At 39.7% G+C, this 26,680-nt stretch overlaps 1 protein-coding gene across 1 annotated transcript in view; it reads right to left on the bottom strand.

The window, feature by feature from the left end:
- Window positions 1–21,327, bottom strand: part of STX12 (syntaxin 12) — a 33,306-nt gene extending 11,979 nt beyond the window's left edge. Inside the window, exons 1-4 of the mRNA XM_069477533.1 lie at window positions 21,120–21,327; window positions 9,562–9,631; window positions 6,279–6,378; window positions 2,072–2,209 (exon numbers count right to left, since the gene is read on the bottom strand). Of these exons, the coding sequence (XP_069333634.1) occupies window positions 2,072–2,209; window positions 6,279–6,378; window positions 9,562–9,631; window positions 21,120–21,237 (426 nt within the window). The 5' untranslated portion in view covers window positions 21,238–21,327. The remainder of the gene's footprint in view (window positions 1–2,071; window positions 2,210–6,278; window positions 6,379–9,561; window positions 9,632–21,119) is intronic.
- Between the last annotated feature and the right edge of the window lie 5,353 nt (window positions 21,328–26,680).

The following is a 26,680-nucleotide window of genomic DNA, read 5'->3' as shown; positions in this document are numbered from 1 at the left end:
GATTATAGGTGTGAGCCACCGTGCCTGATCCTTAATAATTTTTAAGAATGTAATGGGGTTCTGAGATCAAAAAGTTTAAAAACTCTTGTTCTATTGTGTTATATCTTTTTCATATTGATTCATGGGAATTCTTTATTCTAAATACTAGCCCTCTGTCAATTATACATATAGCAGTATTTTCTACCTGCTTGTGGCTTGTCTTTTCACATATTTACCACTTTCTTTGCTCTTCATTCCATTAGGCTTTTCAGACTTTCCATCTGGGATCACTCTCCCTCTGCCTAAAGTATATTCTTTAGAATTTCCTTTAGTAAGGTGTGCTGATAGGAAACTCTCTTTTGATTGAAAATGTCTTTAATTAGCCCTCATTCTGGATGTGTATTTCCACTGGGTTTCAAATCCTAGGGAGGCAGTTGTCCCTCATAAACATTCAAGACAGCACTCTGCTGGCTTCCATTGTTGCTGTTGGGAAGTCGACTGTCAATCTAACTATTGCACCTTTGAAAGTATTCTATTGTTTCTCTAGCTATTTTTATGATTTTCTCTTTGTCTTTGGTGTTCTGAAGTTTCTCTTTGATATATCTAGATGAGAGATTTTATTTACCCTGCTTGGGATTTGTTAGGCTTCTTGAAAATATAGACTAGTGTCTTTCATCAGTTCTGAAACATTATCAGTCATTATTTCTTCAAATATCCACTTGTGTTCTATGTTTGCTCTAATTTCATTCTGTAACTCCAATTAGAACTATTTTAGATCTTTTCATTCCATTCTCCATTTCTCATGATCTTTCTTACATATTTCACCTCTTAACCTGTGCTACATGCTAGATAATATCTTCTAACTAATTTTCTAGTTAAACCACCCATCCATTAAGTTTTTAATTTGCATATCATACCTTTCAATTTTAGAAATTCTTTTCATACTTTTTCAAAGCTTTCTGTAATAGTTTCCTGCAAATGTTTTCAAGTTTTTCTTTTATTTTTTTTAATGCAATAAGTATAGATGCCTTATAATTCTAATATACAAAGTCTTTTTAGGTATATTTCGCTTCACTGTTATTTCTACTAGCTCTTGTTTAGGGTAATTTGTTTCTTTGTGTACTTGGTTATTTTTAACTATGTGCTACTCATTGCCTTTGAAAAATCGCTTCAGAGTATTCTTTCAGGACTAGGATAAGGTGTCTTTCCACAGAGAATCTGTGTTTGCTTCTGCCTGGTGTGTAGGTGCTCTACCGATCCAGGACCATTTGAAGCTTGAGGCTTTGGACCATTCAGGTAGTATAAATTTACACAGTAAATCTACCTGAAAGTTACTTTGTGGTATAACATACTGTCTGAATTTCCCCTCCCTCTTGCCCTCCTCCACCATCTGCTTAGTTCAGTGCTAATGTAACCTTTTTGCAATCTGCTGGGGGAAAGGAGGGCTTATTTTTTGCTTACCTAGACCCTGAGGATATAGTCTTTTAGGGCCAGTTTAATTTGAGAAGCGCCTTCTTTTATATTCTCCACTTTGTGTGGACCCTGGGCTTGGACTTGTATCCTCCTCATGTCATGAGGACATCAAAAATGAAGTTCAAGTTTGCCTTCAGTACATATACTCGTTGTAAATACAGTTTTGGTGTAACACCTCTCTTAGATTTTGACCTTAGTATTTTCATGGCTCTCTGATACCTTTAAGAAGTTGGTTTTTCAAAATCCAGTATTTGATACTTCTTTTCAAAAAAAGAGGGCTAGTCCAAATACTCTAGCCTATTATATCCTAAGAAACAGATTCATCTTTTTTTCAAGTTTTTAACATAAAACATAACAAAATGAAAAAGAAAATTACACATAATTCTACCTCCCATATTTTTTAACCCTTATACATATTCCTTTCTAGTCACTGACAATATGCATATATATTTTTTACATAGGTTATTCTAATCTGACATTTTCACAGCAGCTAATATATATGTGTGTTATCTGGGGTGACAGTAAACAAAGGCTAATGATCAAAGAGGGAAAAAAAAAAAAACAACTTGGGAAAGAGCATCCTAAAATTTTAAAGGTCTTCCTTTGGAAATCAACTTACAGAAAGACGAGATCCAGCTCTTGCTCTGGCAATACTCTCCTTTTCCTTTTCAGATACCCTTCTCTGCACAGCCTGAAAATTGTTTAAGGCTGCAGAGAAGTCATTCATGAGGCGCTCCTTCTGAAGTTTTTGCTGGCGCTATGGAAATTAAAGAAAGAACTTGAAATTTCACATTAATTCAATCATTTGGTCTTAATTCCCATTAAAGGCAAAATTATACCACTTAAAGATTTCCAACTATGAAAATTATTATGAAATACGCTCTTCTATAAATTAATAAATTTGCTCTTTGCTAGCTCAAATCCTTGGTTAAAACTATAGACCAAATAAGAATTTCTCTTCTTTCATTCTGACATACCTGGGAACTGGGTTTCATTTACCTTGTAACCTCAGGAGGAATAGCAACTCAGAATTTTGGTTCCCTAGAAAATCTAAAAGCAGAATAAATTCCTTTGGACTCAGACTGGACCCAAATAGAGAGTAGTTTTTATTAAAATGTTAAAATTCTGTTGATCTTTAGTGAGTTCACAGCTTCCCTGAAAACTATATAATCATTTTACAGCATTTTTATAGTGAGATTTAAAATCCATAAGGCCTTGACAAGTACTTTCTTTATCTACCTTCACTAAGCTTGTGACTTTTATATCTCAAAAAATACATGCTAAGAGCACTTGCCCTGTCCTAAGAACACAGAAGTAAAAACTCACCCCTGACCTCAAACACCTTACCATCAATTTATAGACAAAGGATATAAACAGACAAATAACAGTCATCATAAATAATTGCTATATACAATTAGCACTAAGGAATTCCGAGGCAGGAATCATCAGTAAGGAGTCAGGTGGTCAAGGGCCTCAGGGAGGTGGACAGTGAAGGAAGAGTAAGGGGTGAGTAAGCAGAAAGAAGAGGTAAAGCAAATCCAAGCAAGAGAACAGTGTCAGCAAAGGCATGTGACAGAAATTTGAAGAGGATCTATAAGGAGATAGTTTGGTTGGAACCAAAGGTTTATTCATGAGTCTCATCAAAGCACAAAGAGAGGTTATGTAATTTGCCCAGGATCACACAGTGGCAAAGGTGGGATTTAAATCCAGGAAATGTGATTCTAGAATATGTACAGTTGGGTTTTTTCTTCAGAATTTTTTTCCTTAGGACAAATTTGCATAAGAGGGAATATTAGGTCAAAAGGTACAAACTTTCGTATTGTCAGTCAACTTAGTTAAGGGGTTTGGGTGAAACATGAGGAACTCAGTATAAGACAATTCATTAAATTTTATATGAAGGTAGTATATTCAGGAGGAGATGCAGAACAGGAATTGGTGATATGGGCCAAGTACTTGGAGGCTTAGGAGCTAGGGTTAGAAAAAGATCTGGAGGTCATGATCATAAAGATGAAAGGGGAGTCATAAAAGTAGGTAAGATTCCTGAGTGAAAAAATTAGAGACTCAATGCCAGAGCCTTGGGGCATGTCCACTTTTAGGAGGATATAGAGTCAGGGAAAGAGGCTGAGACTCAACCTGGGGATCTTCAGAGTTAGGGAACAGAATGAAAAAGCACCATGGAAAGAAGAAAGTTTGAGTGGAGATAGGATGGGCAAGAGGATCAAAGGAAATAGAGAAGAAAAGTAAATAAAAACTCAAAAAAGGTCACTGAATTTGGTAACTAGATCACTGATGATAGTACGTAAGTGTGGAAAAAAACTGAAAGTCATATGATTTGATATATACAGGACCTATGATTTGATATATACAGGACAGTAGTGAAAAGATGGGTGATGGGGCTAAGATTAATTAGATAAGGAAATAGTAGAATGACAAAAGGGTACTCAGCACAATAGGAGGAAGGGAATCAAGGAATTATATTTCACCAGAGAGCGTTATGTTTGTAGATCTATTTCGTGTTCTTAATGATCCAAGCTAATGGAAGGGAACAATAGCATGCATAATCCAAAAATTAACTTCTATTTGGTTTTGGAATCCATTTGGTGAATTTTGTTTTGGTAGCACATTTAACTTTCTATTTATATTTTGCTTAGTTTACTATTTAACTCTTAAGTGCTTTTAATACTCTGCATCAGACCCTAAGACTCCTTTTTATTACTGTAAAAACCATCTACAAGTGTGTATTCCCCCAATGCACAGCTGGGAGGAAAAAGGGGGTAATTTGAGAGCAATATGGACACATTGGATGGCAACGGGGAACTGGGCCATAATTGAAACGTCAGCAAGAGTAATGACTAAAACAAACAGCCCAAATATAGATAATCAAAGGGTAATTACATTAAGATTACTTTTTACCATAGCTACTTTGTAGCAAGATGACAAAGCATCTAGTCTTGGCTCCTTTCTTTTATGCAAAAGTATGCCAAAACTCCAGAATGAGCATATGCTACATGGAACAGCTGGCCGGGTTAAACTCATGCTTTTCAAACTTGTTTAACAGAGACTCACAGTAAGAATTTGCCATCATGATCTAATACCATACATGCACATATATATGAAATAAAAGTTTCAAGGAACAATATTTACCCTTGTTACATGGTACACACACTGATAGTTATACTCTATTTCAGTTTTTTATTTTTTTTTTTATTTTTATTTATTTTTTTTTTTTTTGAGACAGAGTCTCACTCTGTTGCCCAGGCTAGAGTGAGTGCCGTGGCGTCAGCCGAGCTCACAGCAACCTCAAACTCCTGAGCTCAAGCGATCCTCCTGTCTCAGCCTCCCGAGTAGCTGGGACTACAGGCATGCACCACCATGCCCGGCTAATTTTTTCTATATATATTTTTAGCTGTCCATATAATTTCTTTCTATTTTTAGTAGAGATGGGGTCTCGCTCTTGCTCAGGCTGGTCTCGAACTCCTGAGCTCAAACGATCCGCCCACCTCGGCCTCCCAGAGTGCTAGGATTACAGGCGTGAGCCACCACGCCCGGCCTATTTCAGTTTTTTAAAATGCTGATCACAATATACAAAAATTATTTCACGTTCCACTAGCTACAACCCACAGTTTGAAAAACAACCCAGCCTGATACGTTGGCTCACGCCTGTAATCCTAGCAGTCTGGGAGGCCGAGGTAGGAGGACTGCTTGAATTCAGGAGTTTGAGACTAGCCTGAGCAAAAGTGAGACCCTCTCTCTACTAAAAATAGAAAGTATTAGCTAGGCGTCGTGGTGCAAACATGTACTCCCAGCTACTCAGGAGGCTGAGGCAGGAGGATCACTTGAGCCTAGGAGTTTGAGGTTGCAGTGAGCTATGGTGATGCTACTGCACTCTAGCCAGGGCAACGGAACAAGACTCTGTTCAAAAATAAATAAAGAAATAAAACACCAACCCAGGATAGGGAAATTGAAGGCTTTGTCTTCAGAACCATCAGAGATAGGACATCATCATTTAAAAAGTTCAATAATAAAAAGCATGCATTTCCATAGGCTCTTAGGGGGAAAAAAAAGCAATATTAAATTAAGTGCCCCCATGAGTAATAAAGAAGCTAAAAGCAAAATAGAATCGTGATGGGCTAAGATAGATGAAGAACCCTTTTTTCCAGGGAGAGAGAGACCTGAGGTAGACCATGAATGATAGGTATAAGAGCCTAGGCACAATGATGGAGGGAACACATCTGACTTCACAATGTGTAAAGAAAAGACGTGGCATGTTAAGGGAACAATGAATCCCAGTAAAAGTTGTTAAAAACAATTTAAATGGCCACTGAACAAAATGACTTGAAAAGAGAAATCTTTTTCTCTGAGCATTTCTTTAACCTGAGACCTGTGAATGACTCATTACTGGACATGAAGGTGATTGCAAAATATGAAAGAAAGACGTTGGATTAAAATTTAGATATTCCATACAAAACAAACTAGGACTAAGCCTGCAAACAGAAAGCTGCTAGCCAAATCCCAAAAGATGCAAACATTGAGATTGCTCATCGGTTAAATCCATTTTATTAATGTATTAATGATGTTATTAATAATAGCAGTGGCCACCACATATTGAGTACCTACTAAATGCCAGAAACTTTGCCACATTTGGTGCATACATTCTTTCTATTGTCACAACAGTCACACATCCCTCACTTTACAGATAAGGAAACTGAGGTTCAGAAAAGATGTATGTAGCACCAAAGGCCACTTTATTTTTGTTCCACATACTGCTTTTCTACTAATACAAAGTCCTTTCCTATTAATAAACAAAAAAAACAGAAAATACCAACCTGTTCTGAAGTAGATAAGGGAAGGGGCAAGGACCCTAATTCCTTCAGCAATTCATTTGTTTCCTTGGCGAGCTGATTTGTGGAGTGTTGTAACTGTTGCCTAAGAGAGAAAAGATATGTTTCAGGATATTGTCACTTCTTGACAGCAGTTATACTCAGAACCACTTTGTTCTCAGTGTGTCTCACAATGCAGGGAATGAAGGGCCATTTGAAGAAATGGTCCCCTAGATGCCCAGGTTCACAAGAAAATTTCATAAATATTACCCAAGTAAACCCACTTCAAGACATCTTCACATTACTGAGCAGAAAGAACCTGTTTCAATGACACCTGCTGAGGGAAGCACAAATCAGGAATTTTAACTCTTTGGGGGAGAAAAGAAAAACATATCTGCAGTTCTTATAAAAACATAAGAGAAAATGATGCCACCCACACCTACATCTAATGGTTTTAACACATTGAACTCTCCCATAAAACTCTCACATTGAATTGCCCGGGAATTCTGCATGGTTAGTGTCTGTCACAGTCCACTGACTAGAACCCAGGCACAGGTGGCTGGATGAAATGTGCATTAAAAGCATAGCTTCCTACCTACCCTAGGGAACAACCTCCAGAGATCAATTTCCACACTCTTGCTTAAAGCTGGTTCTTTTTCAGCTTTATTCTCAGCTCCCTACCTACTCTTTACACTTGACTCTCTGGATTTTACTTCCAAAACAAAGAAGCCCTAGGCTGTTTAAAAATACATACAGAGTAGGGAGGGACAGAAATTAAAGAGAGAACACGTAATATATTAAGTGGGATTAGAAAGAAGTGGAAATACAAAAAGAACTCCTTTAACTCATGGTTTCTTCCACTTTCTGGCCATTTCTAAAAAGGCTTTAAGGGAGTACAGAGAATCTATACGCTGTGGTCTGAATGTTTGTGTCCCCCTCAAAATTCATATGTTGAAATCCTAACCCCCATGGTGATGGTATTAGGAGGTGGGGTCTTTTGGGAGGTGACTGGATCATGAGTGGAGTCCTCATGAATAGAGTTAGTGTTGTTATAAAAGAGGTCCCAAAGAGCTGCCTTGCCTCTTCCACCCAGTGAGGGCACAGCAAAAAAGTGCCATCTATGAAAAAGCAGGCCCTCACTAAACACTGTACTTTTCAGCGCCTTGACCTTGGATTTCTGGGCCTCCAGAACTATGAGAAGTAAATTTCTGTTGTTTATAAACTACCCAGTTTATAGCATTTTGTTATAGTAGCCCAAATGAACTAAGATGCCACACTACTAATTATTAATGTTTTTTCATTGCAAATGGGCCTCCAGGATAAAAAATAAGGGACTTAAAAATAAGAGGGAGTCAGTCAGGGGCTTGAACACCCCAGAGAGTACTAAAATACCCAGAGATATTTCAAATCTCCCTGGAAAAAGCTCACAGTAATAACAGTCATCCTTTCGCTTCACAGTGTCTAGGATAGGAAACAAAGAATATTGCTTAGTATATTTTAAAGATGAAGACTAGAACTTCTAAAACCAGAAATAAGAGTTGAAAAGGATGTGATAAAAAGAATCAAGAGTAGCCAGGGTGGTGGCTCACGCCTGTAATCCCAGCACTCTGGGAGGCCCAGGTAGGAGGATTGCTTGAGCTCAGGACTTTGAGACCAGCCTGAGCAAGAGCAAGACCCCGTTTCTACTAAAAATAGAAAAAATTAGCCAGGCATTGTGGTGCACACCTGTAGTCCCAGTTACTTGGGAGGCTGAAGCAGGAGGATCGTTTGAGTCCAGGAGTTTGAAGTTGCAGTAAGCTATGATGATGCCACTGCACTCTTGCTGGGGTGACAGAGTGAGACTCATCTCAAAAAAAAAAAAAAAAAAAAAAAAAAAAGGAGGCTGGGTGCAGTGGCTCATGCCTGTAATCCTAGCACTCTGGGAGGCCAAGGTGAAGGTGAGAGGATTGCTTGAGCTCAGGAGTTCGAGACCAGCCTGAACAAGAGCGAGACCCCATCTCTACTAAAAATAGAAAGAAATTAGCCAAACAACTAAGAAAAAATTAGCTGGGCATGGTGGCGCGTGCCTGTAGTCCCAGCTACTCGGGAGGCTGAGGCAGGAGGATCACTTGAGCCCAGGAGTTTGAGGTTGCCGTGAGCTAGGCTGACTCCAGGGCACTCTAGCCAGGCAAGAGAGTAAAAAAAAAAAAAAAGGAATCAGGAGTTCCTACTACCAGTCCACTATCCTCTCCCTCAGGCTCTCCTTGTATCATTCTGAATACATTTTTCTAATATTATATTATATATAGTAGTCCCTTGGTATCTGTGGAGGATTGGTTCTAGGACCTTCTGTGGATGCTCAAGCCCCTGATATAAAATGGTGTAGTATTTGCATATAATCTCTGCACATCCTCCCATATACTTTAAATACCTAAAAAAAAAACAGAAAGAAAGAAAAAACTACCTAATACAATGTAAATGCTATGTAAACAGTTGTTATACTGTTTAGGAAATTATGACAAGAAAAAACTCTGTACATATTTAATAAAGATGAAATTTTTTTTTCCGAATATTTTGTTGTTGTTGTTGAGACAGAGTCTCGCTCTGTTGTCCTGGGTAGAGTACAGTGGCGTCATCATAGCTCACTGCAACCTCCAACTCCTGGGCTCAAGCATCCTCCTGCCTCACCTCCTGAGTAGCTGGGACTACAGACAAGTGCCACAACCCCCAACTAATTCTATTTTTAGTAGAGACGGGGATCTCACTCTTCTTTAGGCTGGTCCCAAGGCTCCTGAGCTCAAGCAATCCTCCCGCCTCGGCCTCCCAGAGTGCTAGGATTACAGGTGTGAGCCACCGCCCCTGGCCTATCTTTTCCAAATATTTTTGAACAGTGGTTGGTTGAATCCATGGATGCAGAACCCACAAATATGGAAGGCCAACTATAGCTGGAAGTCCAATGAGACTAGATCATCAGGAGTCCTATGCCAAAGAGTAGGCTCATTTAGGTAGAGTTGTGAGCTTTTAAATAGTCTAAGAGTGGTACTAGTTCCCTTCTCTACTTCCCTAAATTGTTCTGCTAAACTGCCCAAGGGAAGAAAGAACCAGAGTTCAAGGACTATAACAGGCAGTAGAGACCACAATCCATTAATACATGTTGTCGCTCCTCTTGTAGATATAGCTATTACCTCATGACCCACTGCCTCTCATTCTGACTTTACAGACCTGAAACCTAAGCAGCCACGCAGCAAGGACGTCAAGTGTGTCCTCAAAGGGCCCTCGCAAAACCCAACCTTGTTAGGAAGATACTCACAGATTTTCCTGTAGCTTGCTTGAGTCCTGCTTAGTTCCTAGTTGGCTCATCAAATTCTTTATCTGAGCAGCTGGGGAGAGAGGGGGAAAAGATTTATTTAAAAGAAAAATACATTTATCATGAACTCCCTACTTCTCAGATCACTGGTCTCTATATCCAGAATAAGTACATGCAACTAATGGAAACCATGCTATGATTAAAACCAATATACATTCCTCCAAAAACTAATTACAACGTTCACCTTTCTCCTACAGAGTAACTATGTCACTAAGTAGAAGGGAGTGGTTTTATTTATCATCCTCTCCCAAATTTGCTAATTTTTCCAGATCTCCTTTGGCACTGGTGAAAAATTTCAACATTACTAGAAGGACTCTGATACCAAATATCAATGTGCAAAAATAAAAAATTGAAATCCATCAATATATAATAATTTTTCTATAGCAAACATTTTTGGAAAGACAATGTCCATTTATTATTAATAATAAGTTACCACTGTCTGAGCACCTCTATGTGCCATGTACTATACTAAGAGCTTTTTATACATTCTCTTATTAATTTTCGGAGCAACAGTCTGAGTGTACACAATTAATAAATACCAGGGCACTATTTCAATCCCAGGTACATCAGATTCCAATGGCCGTGTTCTTTCAACTATGCTGTACATATCATAATATAGTCAAATAAATATGGTTTTGTTTAGCTTTTTCTACCTTTTCCTAGATATTGTGCTAAAACTAGGAATGGTCATGTTTGAATCCTGGAAGTTTAAAACCCTAGCCTGGGTGGACATAGTAGCGGCATACACCTGCAGTCCCAGCAATTTGGGAGACTGAGGCAGGAGGACTGCTTCAGCCCAGGAGTTCAAGTCTAGCCTGGGCAATACAGCAAGACCCCATCTCTCTTAAAAAAAAAAAAGAAAGAAAGAAAGAAAGAAAGAAAGAAAGAAAGAAAACCCTGACCTGGACCAAGAAAGCAGAGGGCCAGAGGAACCAGAGGAAATAATCATCTGTTCATACGGAGAACTATTCTAACACAAGCCCAGCCTGCCTGGGACTCTGAACATCCCTGTCCCCCACTGATTTCACAACAGGAATAGAGCCCTTGATTTCTTTTGTGCCTTGCTTTCCATTTTCTTTATCTGGTTGGTGGGGATGGTGGGAGAGATTTATTCGTTCATAGAGGCTGGAAGTTAGTTGTATGAATTTTTGTTTGCTTGCTTGCTTTCTAAGAGCATTCATTGTCTTCTATTATAAGTAGCTGGAGTACAGAATGCATTAATACAGTACTCTTTGCCCAGAGGAAACATGCTTATCTTCAAGTTTCAACAGAACTTTGAATGATAACATAACACAAAGGCATAAGGCTCTTCCAGCCAAACTCAGTCTCCTTTGTGAAAGCCTTTCCTATCCTCTCTGGATTAATGTCAAAATTTCACTTGTGAAGCAGCAGACTGCTAAATGACTGACTTACTGGAATAAGATGAGGAAATATATATTGTATAATTTGTGATTATATAGGAACAATGTACATAAAATGCTTCCGTGTCTAATAGGAAAGAAGCCTGACTTACTAGAATTCTGAAATTAAGAATTATTGTTCCAAGGCCAGGCATGGTGGCTCACACCTATAATCCAAGCACTTTGAGAGTTTGAGGCAGGAGGACTGCTTGAGGCCAGGAGTTAAAGAATAGCCTGGGCAACATAGCAAGACCCTGTCTCTACAAAAAGTCTTTTTTTTTTTTTTTTTTTTGAGACAGAGTCTCACTCTCTTGCCTGGGCTAGAGTGCCGTGGCGTCAGACTAGCTCACAGCAACCTCAAACTCCTGGGCTCAAGCGATCCTCCTGGCTCAGCCTCCCGGGTAGCTGGGAATACAGGCACGCACCACCATGCCCGGCTAATTTTTTCTATTTTTAGTTGTTTGGCTAATTTCTTTCTATTTTTTTAGTAGAGACAGGGTCTCACTCTTGCTCAGGTTGGTCTCGAACTCCTGAGCTCAAACAATCCTCCCGCCTCGGCCCTCCCAGAGTGCTAGGATTACAGACGTGAGCCACCGTGCCCGGCCTTACAAAGAGTCTTTTTAAAAATTAGCTGGGCATAGTGATGTGCGCCTGTAATCCCAGCTACTTGGGAGGCTGAGACTGGAGGATTACTTGAGCCCAGGAGTTCAAAGTTGCAGTGAGCTATGATTGTACCACCGCACTCCTGTCTGGGCAACAGAGCAAGACCCTATCTCTTTTTTTTTTTTTTTTTTGAGACAGAGTCTCACTCTGTTGCCTGGGCTACAGCGCCATGGTGTCAGCCTAGCTCACAGCAACCTCAAACTCCTGAGCTCAAGTGATCCTACTGCCTTAGCCTCCCAAGTAGCTCGGACTACAGGCATGCGCCACCATGCCGGCTAATTCTCTCTCTCTCTCTCTCTCTATATATATATATATATTTTTTTTAGCTGTCCAGCTAATTTCTTTGTATTTTTTTTTTTAGTAGAGATGGGGGTCTCGCTCTTGCTCAGGCTTGTCTCGAACTCCTGAGCTCAAACAATCGGCCCAGCTCGGCTTCCCACAGTGCTGGGTTACAGGCGTGAGCCATCACGCCCGGCCAAGACCTATCTCTTAAAGAATGAAAAAAAAAAAAAAAAAAAAGATTGTCTGACCAGGCAAGGTGTCTCATGCCTGTAATCTTAGCACTTTGGGAGGCCAAGATGGGAGGATTGCTTGAAGCCAGGAGTTCAAGACCAGCCTGAGCAAGATCAAGACCCCATCTCCACAAAAAAGTAGAAAAACTAGCTGGTGGCTAGTGGCATGGCCAAAAAACTGGCATGGTGGCTTGCTCCTGTAGTCGCAGCTACTTGGGAAGCTGAGGCCAAAGGATCACTCGAACCCAGGACTTTGAGATTGCAGTGAACTATGATGACACCAGTGCACTTTAGCCCAGGCAACAAAGCAAGGCAAGACCCTGTCTCAAAAAAAAAAAAAAAAGAAAAGAAAAGAAAAGAAAGGAAAGAAAAGGGAAAGGGAAAGGGAAATGGAAAGGAGGAGGGAGAGGGGAGGGGAGGGGGAGGGAAGGAAAAGAAAAGAGATTGTTCCAAATTCATTTTATGGTAATGGTGTTCCTTAAAATAAAATTTTGGGGCCAGGTGCCATGGCTCAATCCTAGCACTCTGGGAGGCCAAGGTGGGAGGATTGCTTGAGGTCAGGAGTTTGAGACCAGCCTGAGCAAGAGCGAGACCCCTGTCTCTACTAAAAAATATAGAAAAAATTAGCCAGTCAACTAAAAATAGAAACAAAAAATTAGCCGGGCATGGTGGCACATGCCTGTAGTTCCAGCTACTTGGGAGGCTGAGACAGTAGGATCGCTTGAGCCCAGGAGTTTGAGGTTGCTGTGAGAGAGGCTGATGCCACGGCACTCTAGCCCAGACAACAGAGTGAGACTCTGTCTCAAAAAGAATAAAAAATAAATAAATAAAATAAAATAAAATAAAACTTTGGGGTCATAGTCATACTCTTGTCCCTGTGGTCAGAGAGACTTCTCTGATAAAGTGACACTAAGCAGAGATCTAAAGGAAGTGTAAGATCAAGCCATGCAGCTATCTGTGGGAGAAGCAGTCTAGGCAAAGAGTAATTAGTACAAAGTCGCCAAGGCAAGAATACTCAGAGGAACAGCAAGGAAGCCGGGTGGCTAGAGAGTGAGCAAGATTAGAGAAGTGGCCAAAGAGATAGTGGTGAGCCAGATTATACAGGGCCTTGTAAACAATTTTTTTTTTTTTTTTTTGTAGAGACATGTCTTGCTATATTACCCAGGCTGGTCTTAAACTCCTACCCTCAAGCGATCCTCCTATCTCAGCCTCCCAAAGTGCTAGGATTACAGGCAGAAGCCAGCATGCCCCACCTTGCTGCCTAATTAAAAGGACTTCCGGAGTTTAATGAAATAGGAAGCCACTGATAGGTTGGAGCAGTGTGTCATAATAACTAGAATTCAAACCCAGGGCTAATTCCAATGGCTACATTCTTTGTGTCACATTATGTTCTCTCAAAAGCCTGACTCTTAATGGAAACAGAATGTAGCTACACAAGGCAGGCCTGGATTTCCCACTGTTCCACTTAGCCCCACCCTCCTTATCTGATACCTCCCTTACTTAATAAACAGCTCTCTGCTCCAGATAGGCTGATGTCCTTGCTCTAACCTGCTCCCTTCCCTTCCCCAACCTCCTTCCATCTACAGGATACTCAACAGAGTCTAGCAGAGTGCCAGGCACCCATTGGATACACAAATAATTACTGATTAATTGGGTTAGCCTCCCTTTAAGATTATGGTACTCTCCTTGAGGTAGAAGATATGAATGAATACATAAGCGAGGAATAATGAGGCCTGAAATCTAGTAACTCAACGACCCATATATTTTATATCAAAGAACTGTATCCTTCAATAAACCTAAAGCACAAAAAGGAATAAAATGTTTACATATATACTTATTTTCATTTGACTGTAATTAAAATATCTAAAAGGAAAAGTGATACCTTTTGGAAATATTTTTACCAAATAGGTTGAATCTAAAAAAGTTTTCTGGTCAACTTGGTTAATGAGAAAATTCCTTTTCCAAGCATTCTAGTAAATAAAAGCTCTTCTTTAGATAAATGTGTTTCAACATTTTGGATGAAAATAATTGGGTATCTTTTATGAAATGCTACATAATCCTAGAAACCTAATGACTAGGCCAAAGATAAAGGTAAGTCCTTCAGTTCCATGTAAGCAATTTTGTTATTTTTATTAATTTATTTCTTTTTCTTTCTTTTTTTTTTTTTTGAGACAGAGTCTCACTCTGTCACCCTGGCTGGAGTACAGTGACATCACTGTAGCTCACTACAACCTCAAACTCCTGGGCTCCAGCAATCTGCCTGCCTCAGCCTCCCGAGTAATTGGGACTATGGGCGCATGCCATGAGGCCTGATTAATGTTTTCTATTATCAGTAGAGACGGGGTCTTGCTCTTGCTCAGGCTGGTCTCGTACTCCTGACCTCAAGTGATCCTGCCACCTCAGCCCCCCAAAGTGCTAGGATTACAGGTGTGAGTGACCTCACCTGGCCCAATATTGTTATTTTTTTTTCTTTATTTTTTACATGTCAGAGAGCTGCTTTAGCAATATTGTTATTTTTTAAACTAGGACTCAATTTCTCCTATTACTGTTTTATGTTTTTCTGTTTGTTTTTTTGGGGGGGGGGTTGTTTTTTTTTTTTTTTTTTGACACAGGGTGGGTCTCTTCCTGTCACCAAGGCTAGAGTGCAGTGGCACAATCACAGCTCACTGTAAATTTGTATACATATTTTTTTGTATTTCTTTTTTATTCGGGAAAGACAGGGTCTCACTGTGCTCAGGCTGCTGTTGAACCCCCGAGCTCCAACTATCCTCCCGCCTCAGGTCTCCCAGAGAGCTAGGATTACAGGCGTGAGCCACTGAGCCCCACCTCACTGTAACTTTGAACCCCTGGGCTGGCCCAAGTGATCCTCCCACATCAGCCTCCGGAGTCTCCTATGTTGCCCAGACTGGTCTCAAACTTTTGGCCTCAAGGTATCCTCTTGTCTCAGAACTCCCAAAGTCTTGCTAGGATTACAAGTGTGAGCCAGCACACCCAGCCTGACCATTCTCTCTCTCTCTCTCTCTCTCTCTTTTTTTTTCTTCATGGAAATATTTGGTCATTTTTTCCCCCGACTTCTCAAGTTTAAAAGCATGTCCTGACTAAAACTTTTAAAACAATACGAAGCAAATTGATTTATATATTATAAATTGTACAAATTGGACATTACAGATAACATAACATATATACTAGGAACTACACTAAATTGAACACTCCTTTTGTGCTTCTAGCTGGTAACAGCAGAATCTGAATCTCCAAATGAACCTTAATCTAAATAAAAGTCTAATATTGAAAGCAACTATCATCACAGGTAGGAAAAAAATTTCTCGTCACTGGACAGAATCTAATGCTCTAATTCAGTATATTAAAAAACAAATCCAACAAAAAAACGTTATTTACACCAAATGAGAAAATGATAGCCTATGTGATGATTATGACAATGAAGTCATCTCAGTGTTTAACTCTGAAAATTAGGTTTATATTCTGTTTTTATATAGCTACAATGAAAATTTAAAAATAGCCACTTCATAAAAAAAATAGTGACTATACTACAATAGTAAAGCTCTAAACTAACTGGAAATGGGTACCTAATATCAAAGGTACAATTTTCCATTTACCATCCCAGTGAGAGAATAAGTAACAGTCAGGAGCAGAAGCTCTGAATTAAGATTATGTTTGATTCCTGGTTCCACTCCCTAGCTGAGTGATCTTGAGCAAAAGGCTCCAATCCTCTGTGCTCAGCTTCTTCGACTAAAAAATGAGAATGACAAGAGAACTTTCATATGGTTGTCGTCAAGATGAAATGAGATAATATGAAGCTAAGTTTAGAACAATATCTGGCACATAAAAACACTTAATTAAGGATAGCTATCATTACTGCCAAACTCAAGACCAAGGAAAATGTACTTAGCAATGATAAAATCAATTAAGTACATATCGAATGCCAACTACATATCCATTGCTGTGCCAGGCACTGTGGCTTAAGAGATGTGTATAATACATGGTCTCTCTATCTCAACAAAACTAATAGTGATCTCTCTAGTTGGAATGACAAGGTCAAAAAGCCCAAATGAATTAAAGAATACAGAATATAAGTAAGTGCTAAACTGTAAGGGAAAAGTGCTTGCAAATTCAAAGGAAAAAACCAAAATGATAGCTAACTTTATTAAGCACATACTATGTAGCAGGCACTGTTTAAAGCACCTTACATAAATTACCTCATTTAATCCTCACAACCCTATGAAGTAGGTTATTATTAACTCTACTTCATTAATTAGGAAACTGAGAAATAGAGAGGTAAAGCAATGTGTTTACACAGCCAGTAAGAAGCACATCTAGAATTCAAACCCAAGGCAGTATGCCTCCTGAGCCCGCCCACTATAGTGGGGCGACACTATAGCGGGGCAAGGGTATTGAATGTCTGCTATGCACCAGGTAGCACACTAGGCACTTTCAAACATCTCCTTTTAATAATTCCATTCATTTTACAGATGAAAAGGGAAAATAACCTGCTCAAGGTTAACAGTACAGTAGAAGAGCAGGGGTTCAGTCACAGATCTGCTGACCCTAAAGCCCATGATCTTTCTGACTTCACTCTACCTTTCGAAGCAAAGGAAAGCTTAGTTCCAAGGGGCAGGATTTAAACACAACTCAAAGGATTTGTATAATTTAGTTAGCCAGTGAGGTATGGAGAGGAAAAATATTAAAGAATGGAGGAACATAAGGAACAAAAACTTGGACCAAAAAATAGAGTTGAGGGACGTTAAGAAAAATAGCCTGCCTACAGAAAAGAGTAAGGAGGACTAGAAAATATGGCTAATTTGGGTTAAGATCACAGAGAGTGAAAGTAAGGTGGAATGTTAAGATCTGATGCAGCAGACAACACAGAGCCACCATAGGCTCTAGAGGAAGTGAGCAGTATAATGAAAACAGGACTTTAGACATGCTGTTGATAGTATTTTCAGGATGAAGTAGAATGGGTGAAACTACAAAGACACCAGGAGTATGCTGTTGGAATACAGATGTTGAGCTGATGAAGACTTAAGAGGATGACAATGAAATATAAAAAGTAAGGGGCATGGGAGGCCGAGGTGGGCGGATCGTTTGAGCTCAGGAGTTCGAGACCAGCCTGAGCAAGAGCGAGACCCCACCTCTACTAAAAATAGAAAGAAATTATATGGACAGCTAAAAATATATATAGAAAAAATTAGCTGGGCATGGTGGCGCATGCCTGTAGTCCCAGCTACTCGGGAGGCTGAGACAGGAGGATCGCTTGAGCTCAGGAGTTTGAGGTTGCTGTGAGCTAGGCTGACGCCACGGCACTCACTCTAGCCTGGGCAACAGAGTGAGACTCTGTCTCAAAAAAAAAAAAAAAAAAGTAAGGGGCAAATATGGAAGTAACTTTGAAAGAAGATCCCACAGGATTTAATGCTAATCAATTTTAAAAGTTTAACTGCTTCTTATTTTGTTAGTAAACAAAATCTTATCAATAAATTAGCAACATAAAGAACAGAAATGCTGTTCTTTAATCCCTTCAGAGTTAACTTTGAGGCTACGAGGTTTTTACCTATATCTGTCTCAGCAATGCTTGCCCAGACCCTTTTTTCCACAATAAGCAGCGTCAATTATTTTTCCTCTGTACCCCCCAAACACTGATAACAACCGTTTGTACCAGGCAGTCAACCTTAGCTGTACCTATAACAATCCACACAGTGGGCAGCCGTATTTCAGGCTGACATGCTCAGCAGTTCCAAACCTACTTCTGTGGTTGACCAATTTAGAAAAAAGAATAGCTATTCTCTCAAACTTTCAATGGCTACAGGTCCTTGCAGGGCTATATGGGCGTGTGGATATATGTCTGGGAGCTCACACTCCAAGGGTATACCTGGGTATGCTGGCCATGTCTTGGAGAGGTTGGAGGGGATAAGGACTAGCTTGATAACTGGGTAGACACGATGTTATTCTATCAATTTCAAATTGCCAATTCCTCACCAAACAATCCCAAGGGAAGAATTTCAACTCACACTGCTTAGAGTCATAGGATATGGTAGGTACCACATAGTACAAGGGAGAAAAGGCAGCAAGAGTTATCAAATGGAAAAAAAAAAAAAAAGCCTCATTTGTTCAAATCAATTGAATACAATTTATTATGCATCAAGACCCTATATGATCTGATCCTTGGCTACTTCTCTGACCTCTTTTCCCATTCCACTCCCCTTCTTTAACTGTAGTCCAGCCACACTAGCCTCCTTGCTCTTCTTTGAACAAACCAAGACCTTTGCTCTTGCCCTCTGCCTAGCTAGAATGCCTTCCCCAGCTACTCACATAGCTCTCTCTCTCACATCATTCAGATGTCTACTCACTCAAACGTCACCTCCTCAGAAAGGCCTTCCTGGACCAACTTACCTAAAATAACGCACCTACCCTCTCTTCCCTCACTTTCTATCCATTTACCCTGCTTTATCTTCATAGCATTTCTTACTCGATATTTATATGCATATGTGTATGAGTGTACGTGTATATATCCATACACACATAAACAAACACACACACACACACACACAGAGGCTATCAGGACAGGGCTTTTGTCTCTTGTTCATTGCTCTACCCCAGGACATAGCAGGTGCTCAAAGAATATTTGTTGCATAGTAGATAAATGAATCTATCATACGCTTGGGACTGAGATAAGCAGTGGAAATATAAAGATGAATAAGTCATGTCCTCTGGCTCAAAGGAGCTAACAATCTAGCAGAGGAGATGGACACAGCACAAGAAGAGAAAGCACCACAGCTTCAGGTATTTCCCCCACAGAGCGTCCCCTGGAAAATGATAAAACAAGCCACTTGTATACTTGAAGTGTTAACTTCTACAGAACTGTAATATTAATTAAAAATTATGAAAAAGCAAATTGCTGGTCATAAGAGACAGACCTGGTTTCACTTTCAGATATTGTCATATATTAGCTCTGCAATTATTTAACCTTTCTCAGTCTGTTTCCCAGCCCATAAAATGATAATGATTGAGCCCAATACCCTAACAACAGCTAAATCTTACCAATTTTATCACCAAAGAAACCTCTCCTATCCTTCTCTTTCTTTCCATTTTCACAGTCCCTAACTGATATCTCTGATTCCAGCCTTTCTGTCTTCCAATTCAATTTATACTTTCCTAAAGAATTAAATCCAAGCCCCTTAGCTTAGCATTTAAAGTCCTTCATGTTTGGGCCTCAACTTACCTTTCCAACCCTTTTTTTCCCCACTACTTTCTGGAGTCCACCACTCTAGCCAAATCAAATTACTCTACTTTTCTTTATACACTCTATGCTTTCCCATTACCATGCCCTCCTGGAATGCTCTTCTCTTAACCTTCAAAGGTCTAAATCCTTTCCACTTTGTTTCCAGACCTAGGTCAAACACCATAATGCCTTCCCAACTAAAAAATGATCTCTCTCTCCCCAGAATACCTGTATAATGTTATTTACATCTCTTCTATAGCACTGATCCCTTTTAACTTTATATTTTGGTTATTTATGTACTCCACAGGCTCCCTGTTAAAAGATCCATGCCAGTTCCCATACTTACTACATGGCCTGATATGCAAATATATGTTGAATGAATATTTCACAAATAGACATTAAAATTAGATTTAGCCTCCACAAGAAATTTCACATTTGAACCAGAATTTTCTGATCTAACCTGTATTCCAGCTCCTTCACAAAAGGAAATTGGAACACAAAGTACTATACCTTCTAAACTGTGGTCATATTAATTTTTTTTAATCCTGGTTTTAACAGGCCCTATATTTTTCCTTCTACTTCTAAATCCCCCAGTCTCAATACCTTCCCATCAGAAACTTTCCACCTCTCAAGTTCTACAATATACATTTAAATTTAAAAGTGACATAATTGTTAATTCAAGACCAACTACCTCTACCTATTAACAGAGTACAGCCAAGTTCACAAAAGCACAATAATAAACAAGGATGATGACAACGCTTCTTTCTAAGTAAAGTTGCTACTGACCTGTTTATAAGGCTCTGAGATGATTTTCAAGCAAAAAAAAAAAAAACAAAACACCAGCCTATATTTGGCTGGTTCAGCCACAGTCTCACTCAGACCCTAATGGTGAGGAGGGAGTTTTAAAGACAAGCAATGACATTCCTTACTTGCTATGTGGTTGTGGCTAAGTCCCTGAGCTTCTCTGTGCATCAGATTTGTACAAAAGAGTAGCTAAATAGGGAAGGAAAACAAAAGACCCATTTGCTTGAAATCCAAAAATATACCCAAATTCTTTGCTACAAAGGACAAAATAATGTAAATTGAAATGTTTTCGGTGAATTCTCTTTACTAAAACAGAAATCCCAGCCCTCAAATACTAGTCATTGTGTTTGATTTCCGAATTCATTACAGGAAGAATTGTGTATTAAGTCACCCAAACACATGCACTCGCCACTTCCCTTAATTGAAAGTTGCTCATTTCCGAGGAGCCAGTGGCTGAGCAGAATGTAAACCTAAAGCCTAAATCAGTAAACAACTCCAATCCAAACTGGCCAAAGAGGAAAGCGAGGTGGGTGGGAAGGCGGATGACAGGAAAAACTCGGCTGACCACTGCGCCAAGTCAACGCACTCACTGCTCTCGAGGTGATGCACACCCCCCTCCCACCCTCGGGCTGTCAAGTCTGCTGTTTTGGCCCCAATGCTGTGAGGGCAGAACTCCGAAGAAACTCGAGCCTTAGCTGGGGCTCGGGACCTTCGCGGCACCCGGGCCTGACAGACTCGAGGATGGCAGTCCGCCGCCCCCAGAATGGAGAGCCCGAGACGGCTTCAGGTGTGGCCTTGGCAGTGGCCCCAGCCGGGCTCTGCGTCCAGGCAGTATCACCCAGGCCTGTCGCCAGGACAGCTCCCGCCCCCCAGCTCGGTTCCCCGGCTCACTGGCTTGGCTGATCCGCTGGATGTTGCTGCTGCATGTCTGGATGATGCTGCTGAAGTCCCGGAGCTGGGGGCCCGAGGGCCCTGGATTCCGGTACATGTCTAAGGGACCGTAGGACATTACGAGGAGCTGAGAGCGGCTCGCCCTACACCGCTTTCCTACCGGAAGCTGCCGCCAGACCGAACCGGCAGGCGGACGAAGAAACCGGGAAGAGCAAGGGCGGGGATGGGGCCGAAGCTGCGTGCGCACTAGCCCCGCCCTCACGCAGCGCGCACGCGTCCGCCCCGCCCCGCTCCACAGTGCGCAGGCGCTGCTAGAATTGGTGCAGGAACTGTAGCTTAGAGACTGGACTCCGTGAGGCTTGGGAGTGCGGGGCGGGGCCATGACGTCACATAGTTGGGGATCAGATTGGATGAGCTTGGGTGGCAGTGTTGTTTCTCGCCAGGGCACGGTGACAAGAGGCAAGAATTTTCGATTTGCATAAAATTGTACCAGATGATCTCAGCCCTTGTTATCCTATTCTGTTCTATTCTGAGAATTCAGGCCCAAATATGGGAGAATTCAACATCCTTGAAACTCAGATCCGTAACCAAATTGTAACCCGAAATTCCCACTACTTCCATTCTCTAGGGCTTTGGTAGTATTTGCTGAGCACTTTTATGGTTTCCAAACCACGATCATTTCTCCCTCCACCCCTCTTCTAATCTAAACAATAAAATAATAATATTTATTGAGCACGCACTATGTGTGCATCCTCACTGCAATTCACTTGTTCGTAAGCTCTTTAACAGCAAGGGACAATGTTCTATCTATATTTTTATCTTTAGAACAGATAACGGACAGTCTGTTTTTTAAATGTTGAAGTAAAGTAAGTCGGCAAAGTAAGCATTATTATTTTCCCTTTTACAGATGAGAAAATTAAGACCAGAGAGTTTAATTCATTTAACGGAAGTTTGACTACAAAACCCAAACACTAAGCTGATTCCATAGTCATCTGACTACTTCCCTAAAATTCATTCTCCATCTAAATCTCTCCCAAATGGCCTGTTCATGTATATCCCAAACTGAGATTTCTTGGAGAAATAGACTCCCAAAATTTAAAAATCATTCCCTTAAGAAATTTGGAATGTATGACCTCATGTTCCCATAGAAGACTGCATTTTATAAGCCTGTGGTAAAAGGAAAGACATGGATAGGATTTTGGATTGGGAGGAGATCAAGATGGTGAGAAATAAAGGGGAACTGGCAGTGTTTTCTGTATTCTCCGCCCCACCCTACCCCAGCCTGCTTTGTAGTGTTTGGGAAATACTGAGAGAGGAAGCTACTTGCCTGTGTGGGAGGAGACCTCAAATGTGTGAATGAGCCTGTATTCAGCCTTAGAGCTTTCTAAAGCAAGGCTATCTCTATTTTTCAATGGAACATTTATGAGGACATTTTTTACTCTCTAAAAAGGGACAGATGACATTTGAGGGGCTCTCATTTTGGTTATTAAAACCCTACCATTTCTTAGAATCCATAGTTTTATGCCAAATCCTATAGCAAATCATGTAATTGCACTTTTTATGAAATAGTTTTGAGAATTTTTTCATTTGAATTTGACACTATTTAAAGTGAAGCTCAGTAAAGGTATTTTTCTACTAGGAATTGAAGATACAGTTGCTATCTTCTTTCTCCATGTAAAATAAAAGTGGTTTTCCACCTGTGCATCTCTCATAGAAGTAAATCTGTACCTTGCAAATACAAGACTTCAAATAAACATTTATTGAATTAATACATGAATGCTAAAAATAATAATTTTATCATTTTTAAATGCCTATCAGGTGCCAGGCAATGTGAACATATTTTGCACACATTATCAGTAATCTCCAAGATAAAGACCATCTTATAAAGACCACCTGTGGTCTGAAAAAGTTCAGTTTATTATAATAACTTGCTGCTACAAGGGAACTGCACACCAAAGGAATCATGGGGCATGTCACCAAACATGGGAAGAGAGAGAGTTATTCCAGGATTTGGAGGAAAGATGAAGTGTAAAATTTAAAAGAAGCAGTGTTTTGATAACCTTAAAGCTTCTCTGTGTAAAGGGATTATCATCAGGCCTAAGCTGGCAAGAGGAGTCAGGATCCTGTTTCCTTGGAAACTACAATGGGAAGATAAATGTGGAATGTTGTATGTGGAAACCCGTTATCTAAAGCTGTGCACTTGGGTTAGAAATTGAGGCTGTTCCTCTGTGTCAAAGTAACTCAGATCATCTAGGTAAGAGTGGTATTTTCCATTCTTAATGGAATAATAATTCAAATTTTCTGAAAATCTGTGACTCTAGAGAACAGATTTTTCAGCACTGTGTCCTTTTGTTGTTTAACGAAAATGTCTTTGTGGATTTACACCAGCAAGGCGAGATTAGCTTCCTGGTACAAATAAGCAAACTCTAGAGATTCTGGGTACTTGCCCAATGTCATACAGCTGTTTTTTTTTTTTTTTTTTCCTCTTCACTCCATACAGCTGTTAAGTGGAAGAACCAGGCTTTGTATATACCTTATGACCCAGCAATTCTAATCCTAACTACATACCCAACAGCTACGCAAACATATATGTTGCAAAACCCAGGTATAGTTTATAGCAGCATTTTTAGGACCAAGCAGCATTTTTCTGTACCTAATTTTTATTGAGTTATAATTGATATACAATACCTATTGAATACAATAGAATGCACAGATATTAAGTGTTCAGTTCACTGAATTTTGACACTTGTATACACCCATGTAACTACCACCCAATCCAAGATTTGAACATTTCCATTGTCACCCCAGAAAAATTTCCTTGACTTATGCTCCATTTGTTGTTTTGGTTTTTTTTTGTTTTTAGAGACAGGGTCCCACTCTGTTACCCAGACTGGAGTGCAGTGATTCTATCACAGCTCCCTGCAACCTCAAACACTCCCACACTCAAGCAATCCTCCTGCCTCAGCCTCCTGAGTAGCTGGGACTACAGGCACATGCCATCACATCTGCCTAATTTGTTTTTTGTAGAGACAGGGTCTCACTATATTGCCCAGGCTGGTGTCGAACTCCTAGACTCAAGTGATCCTCCTGCCTCAGCCTTCCAAAGTGCTGGAGTTACAGGCATGAGCCACTGCATCATCCACATATTCTCCTTTCCAATTTTCCACATCACCAGAAACCACTTTCTGATTTTTACCACATAGATTAAGTTTTACCTATGCTTGGACTTCATACTTTATATATTCTTTAGTGTTTGGCTTGTTTCAATCAATATAGTGTTTCTGAGATTTATCCATGATGTTGCATGTAGCAGTAGTTTGGTCTTCTTTATTGCTGAATAGTATTTCCTCATATGAATATACTTACAATTTGATTGTCCTTTGTCTTATTGATGGATGTTTGGATTGTTTCCAGTTTGGGGCTGTTAGGAAGTCCATAGCAGCATTTATTTTTACTAGTTTCAAACTGGAAACAACCCGAATGTCTATCAACAGTAGGATGGATAAACTGTGGTATTACAGAGCACAAGAATAAATTGTGACCTACAGCTATGTGAACACAGGTAACCTCTTCCAAACATGTGTAGCCAAAGAGGCCAGACACAGAATGAGTACAACCTGCATCTTTCCAGTTTTAATAAGTTTGAATCTGGCAAAATTAATCATGTTATTAAAAGTCAGAATAGTATATATTAATAGTTTTGAGGAAGAGAGGGAATAGGAATGGATGCATGAGGTGAGCTGCTAGGATTGTATTTCTTGATCTGGATGGTAGTTATGTAGGTGTGTTTACTTTATGAAAATTCATCAAGTCATATACTTGTGATGTGCCCTCTTCTGTACATATGCTATACTTCAGTAAATAAATTTCACATTTTAAAAATATCATTATCACCAGTATGGTGAGCTACCTAGGGAATTGTAGGGAAGGGTCAATGGAGAAATTCACTTGGGTTGCAAATAAGACTGTATTAATATTAGCACTCATCATATATTGCTCGTGGGAATGAAAAATGGTATAGTCACCTTGGAAAATAGTTTGACAGTCTCTTAAAAAGTTAACTATAGACTTACTATACAACCCACCAATCCAGCAAGCCCAATCCAAGGTATTTACCTAAGAAGAATGAAAACGTCTCTATCAAATGTTTAAGGCAGCTTTGTTCATAATAATAAAAAACGGGCTGGGTGCAGTGGCTCACGCCTGTAATCCTAGCACTCTGAGAGGCCGAGATGGGAGGATAGCTTGAGGCCAGGAGTTCAAGATCAGCCTGGGCAACACAGCGGGATCCTATCCCTAAAAAAAAAAAAGGCACTCTAGAAATCAGTGCAATAAAGTGGCATGTATGAGGTGAGGTGGACCATGTAGAGTTGAAAAAGAGGTATAAAAGTTGTGGGCTGCATCAATGTTCTAGTGGCCTAGAACTGACCTTGGGAGAAAGTGACTTTGGAAGGAAAAAAAACAAGTGAACATACATGTTCATTCTAATTTGTCCCTCTATCATCTTCCCTCCGAGGAAACAGAAAAATGTTGATTCTGTAGCAGGCATAGATGATAATAGCTTACAAAATTGAGAGCATACTACGTGTCAAGCACTGTTTTAAAGCCTTCTCAATGTATTATTTAATCCTCACAACTCTGAGTAAGTACAGATGGGATTCAAATCCACGCAGTCTGACTTCATAGCACAACACAGCAGTCTCAGTTTTCAAGAGACTGAGTTTATTCTGATGGACAGGAAATTCCTGATTAGCACAGTTAGGCTTTTAATTTTTTACAGTTAGGCTTTTAATTTTTTAAGTCTATAAGCAAGACAAAGTGTTTTCTACGTTAAAGGGGATAATGAGATATGTCTATGGGTGAACCAGCAAGAAATAAATAAAAACAAAACCTAACAATTATACTTGAGTCAATATGAATTTTTATTAACACACGTTTGTGAAAGTCTGTACAAACTAAAACATTCCCGTGTTTTAAAATGTCCATTATTACAAACATACAAAGAAACAAAAAGTGTTACCAAAAATTAGCTACTCAATTTCATGGTAAAACAGTGTCATGATTTTTAAAAATCAAAATTTCAAGACTGAGGTTTCTTCCTTCCCTTTTTGGAACTTATGGAAAGTTAGAAAATGTGTGGATTTGCTTTATATTAAATGCCAAGACCTTAAAAAAGGATTTAGTATAAAACTAAATATGTGTTTTTATATTGTCATAGTTCACATAACAGAATTTCAGTCTTTAAAATTAAAAAAAAAAAAAAAAACCATGACTATAATTTTTCACAATCTTTTCCCCATGGTTAATGCAAATGCATCTGAAAAATACTATCTGACAGTTTATCTTTACCTAAAAGTTTCTCATTCAAAAAGTTATAAAACTATTTAGCACTGCCGTTTCCCTTGCTTAGAAGGGAATTACATCCCCTACTAGGGTGATATATAAGCAACATGGTCCATTGTATCTCTTATCAGAAGGAAGCTACCCATTTCCACATTTCAGTCCAATTACGTGCATGGCTCCACTCATGAGAATGCTATCACAAATTATTGAGCATCCGC

The sequence above is a fragment of the Eulemur rufifrons genome, chromosome 8 (assembly GCF_041146395.1).
Source record: "Eulemur rufifrons isolate Redbay chromosome 8, OSU_ERuf_1, whole genome shotgun sequence".
In the NCBI taxonomy this organism is placed as follows: Eukaryota; Metazoa; Chordata; class Mammalia; order Primates; family Lemuridae; genus Eulemur; species Eulemur rufifrons.
Note: the sequence above shows the minus strand (reverse complement) of the source record. Positions and strands in the feature narration are given on the sequence as shown.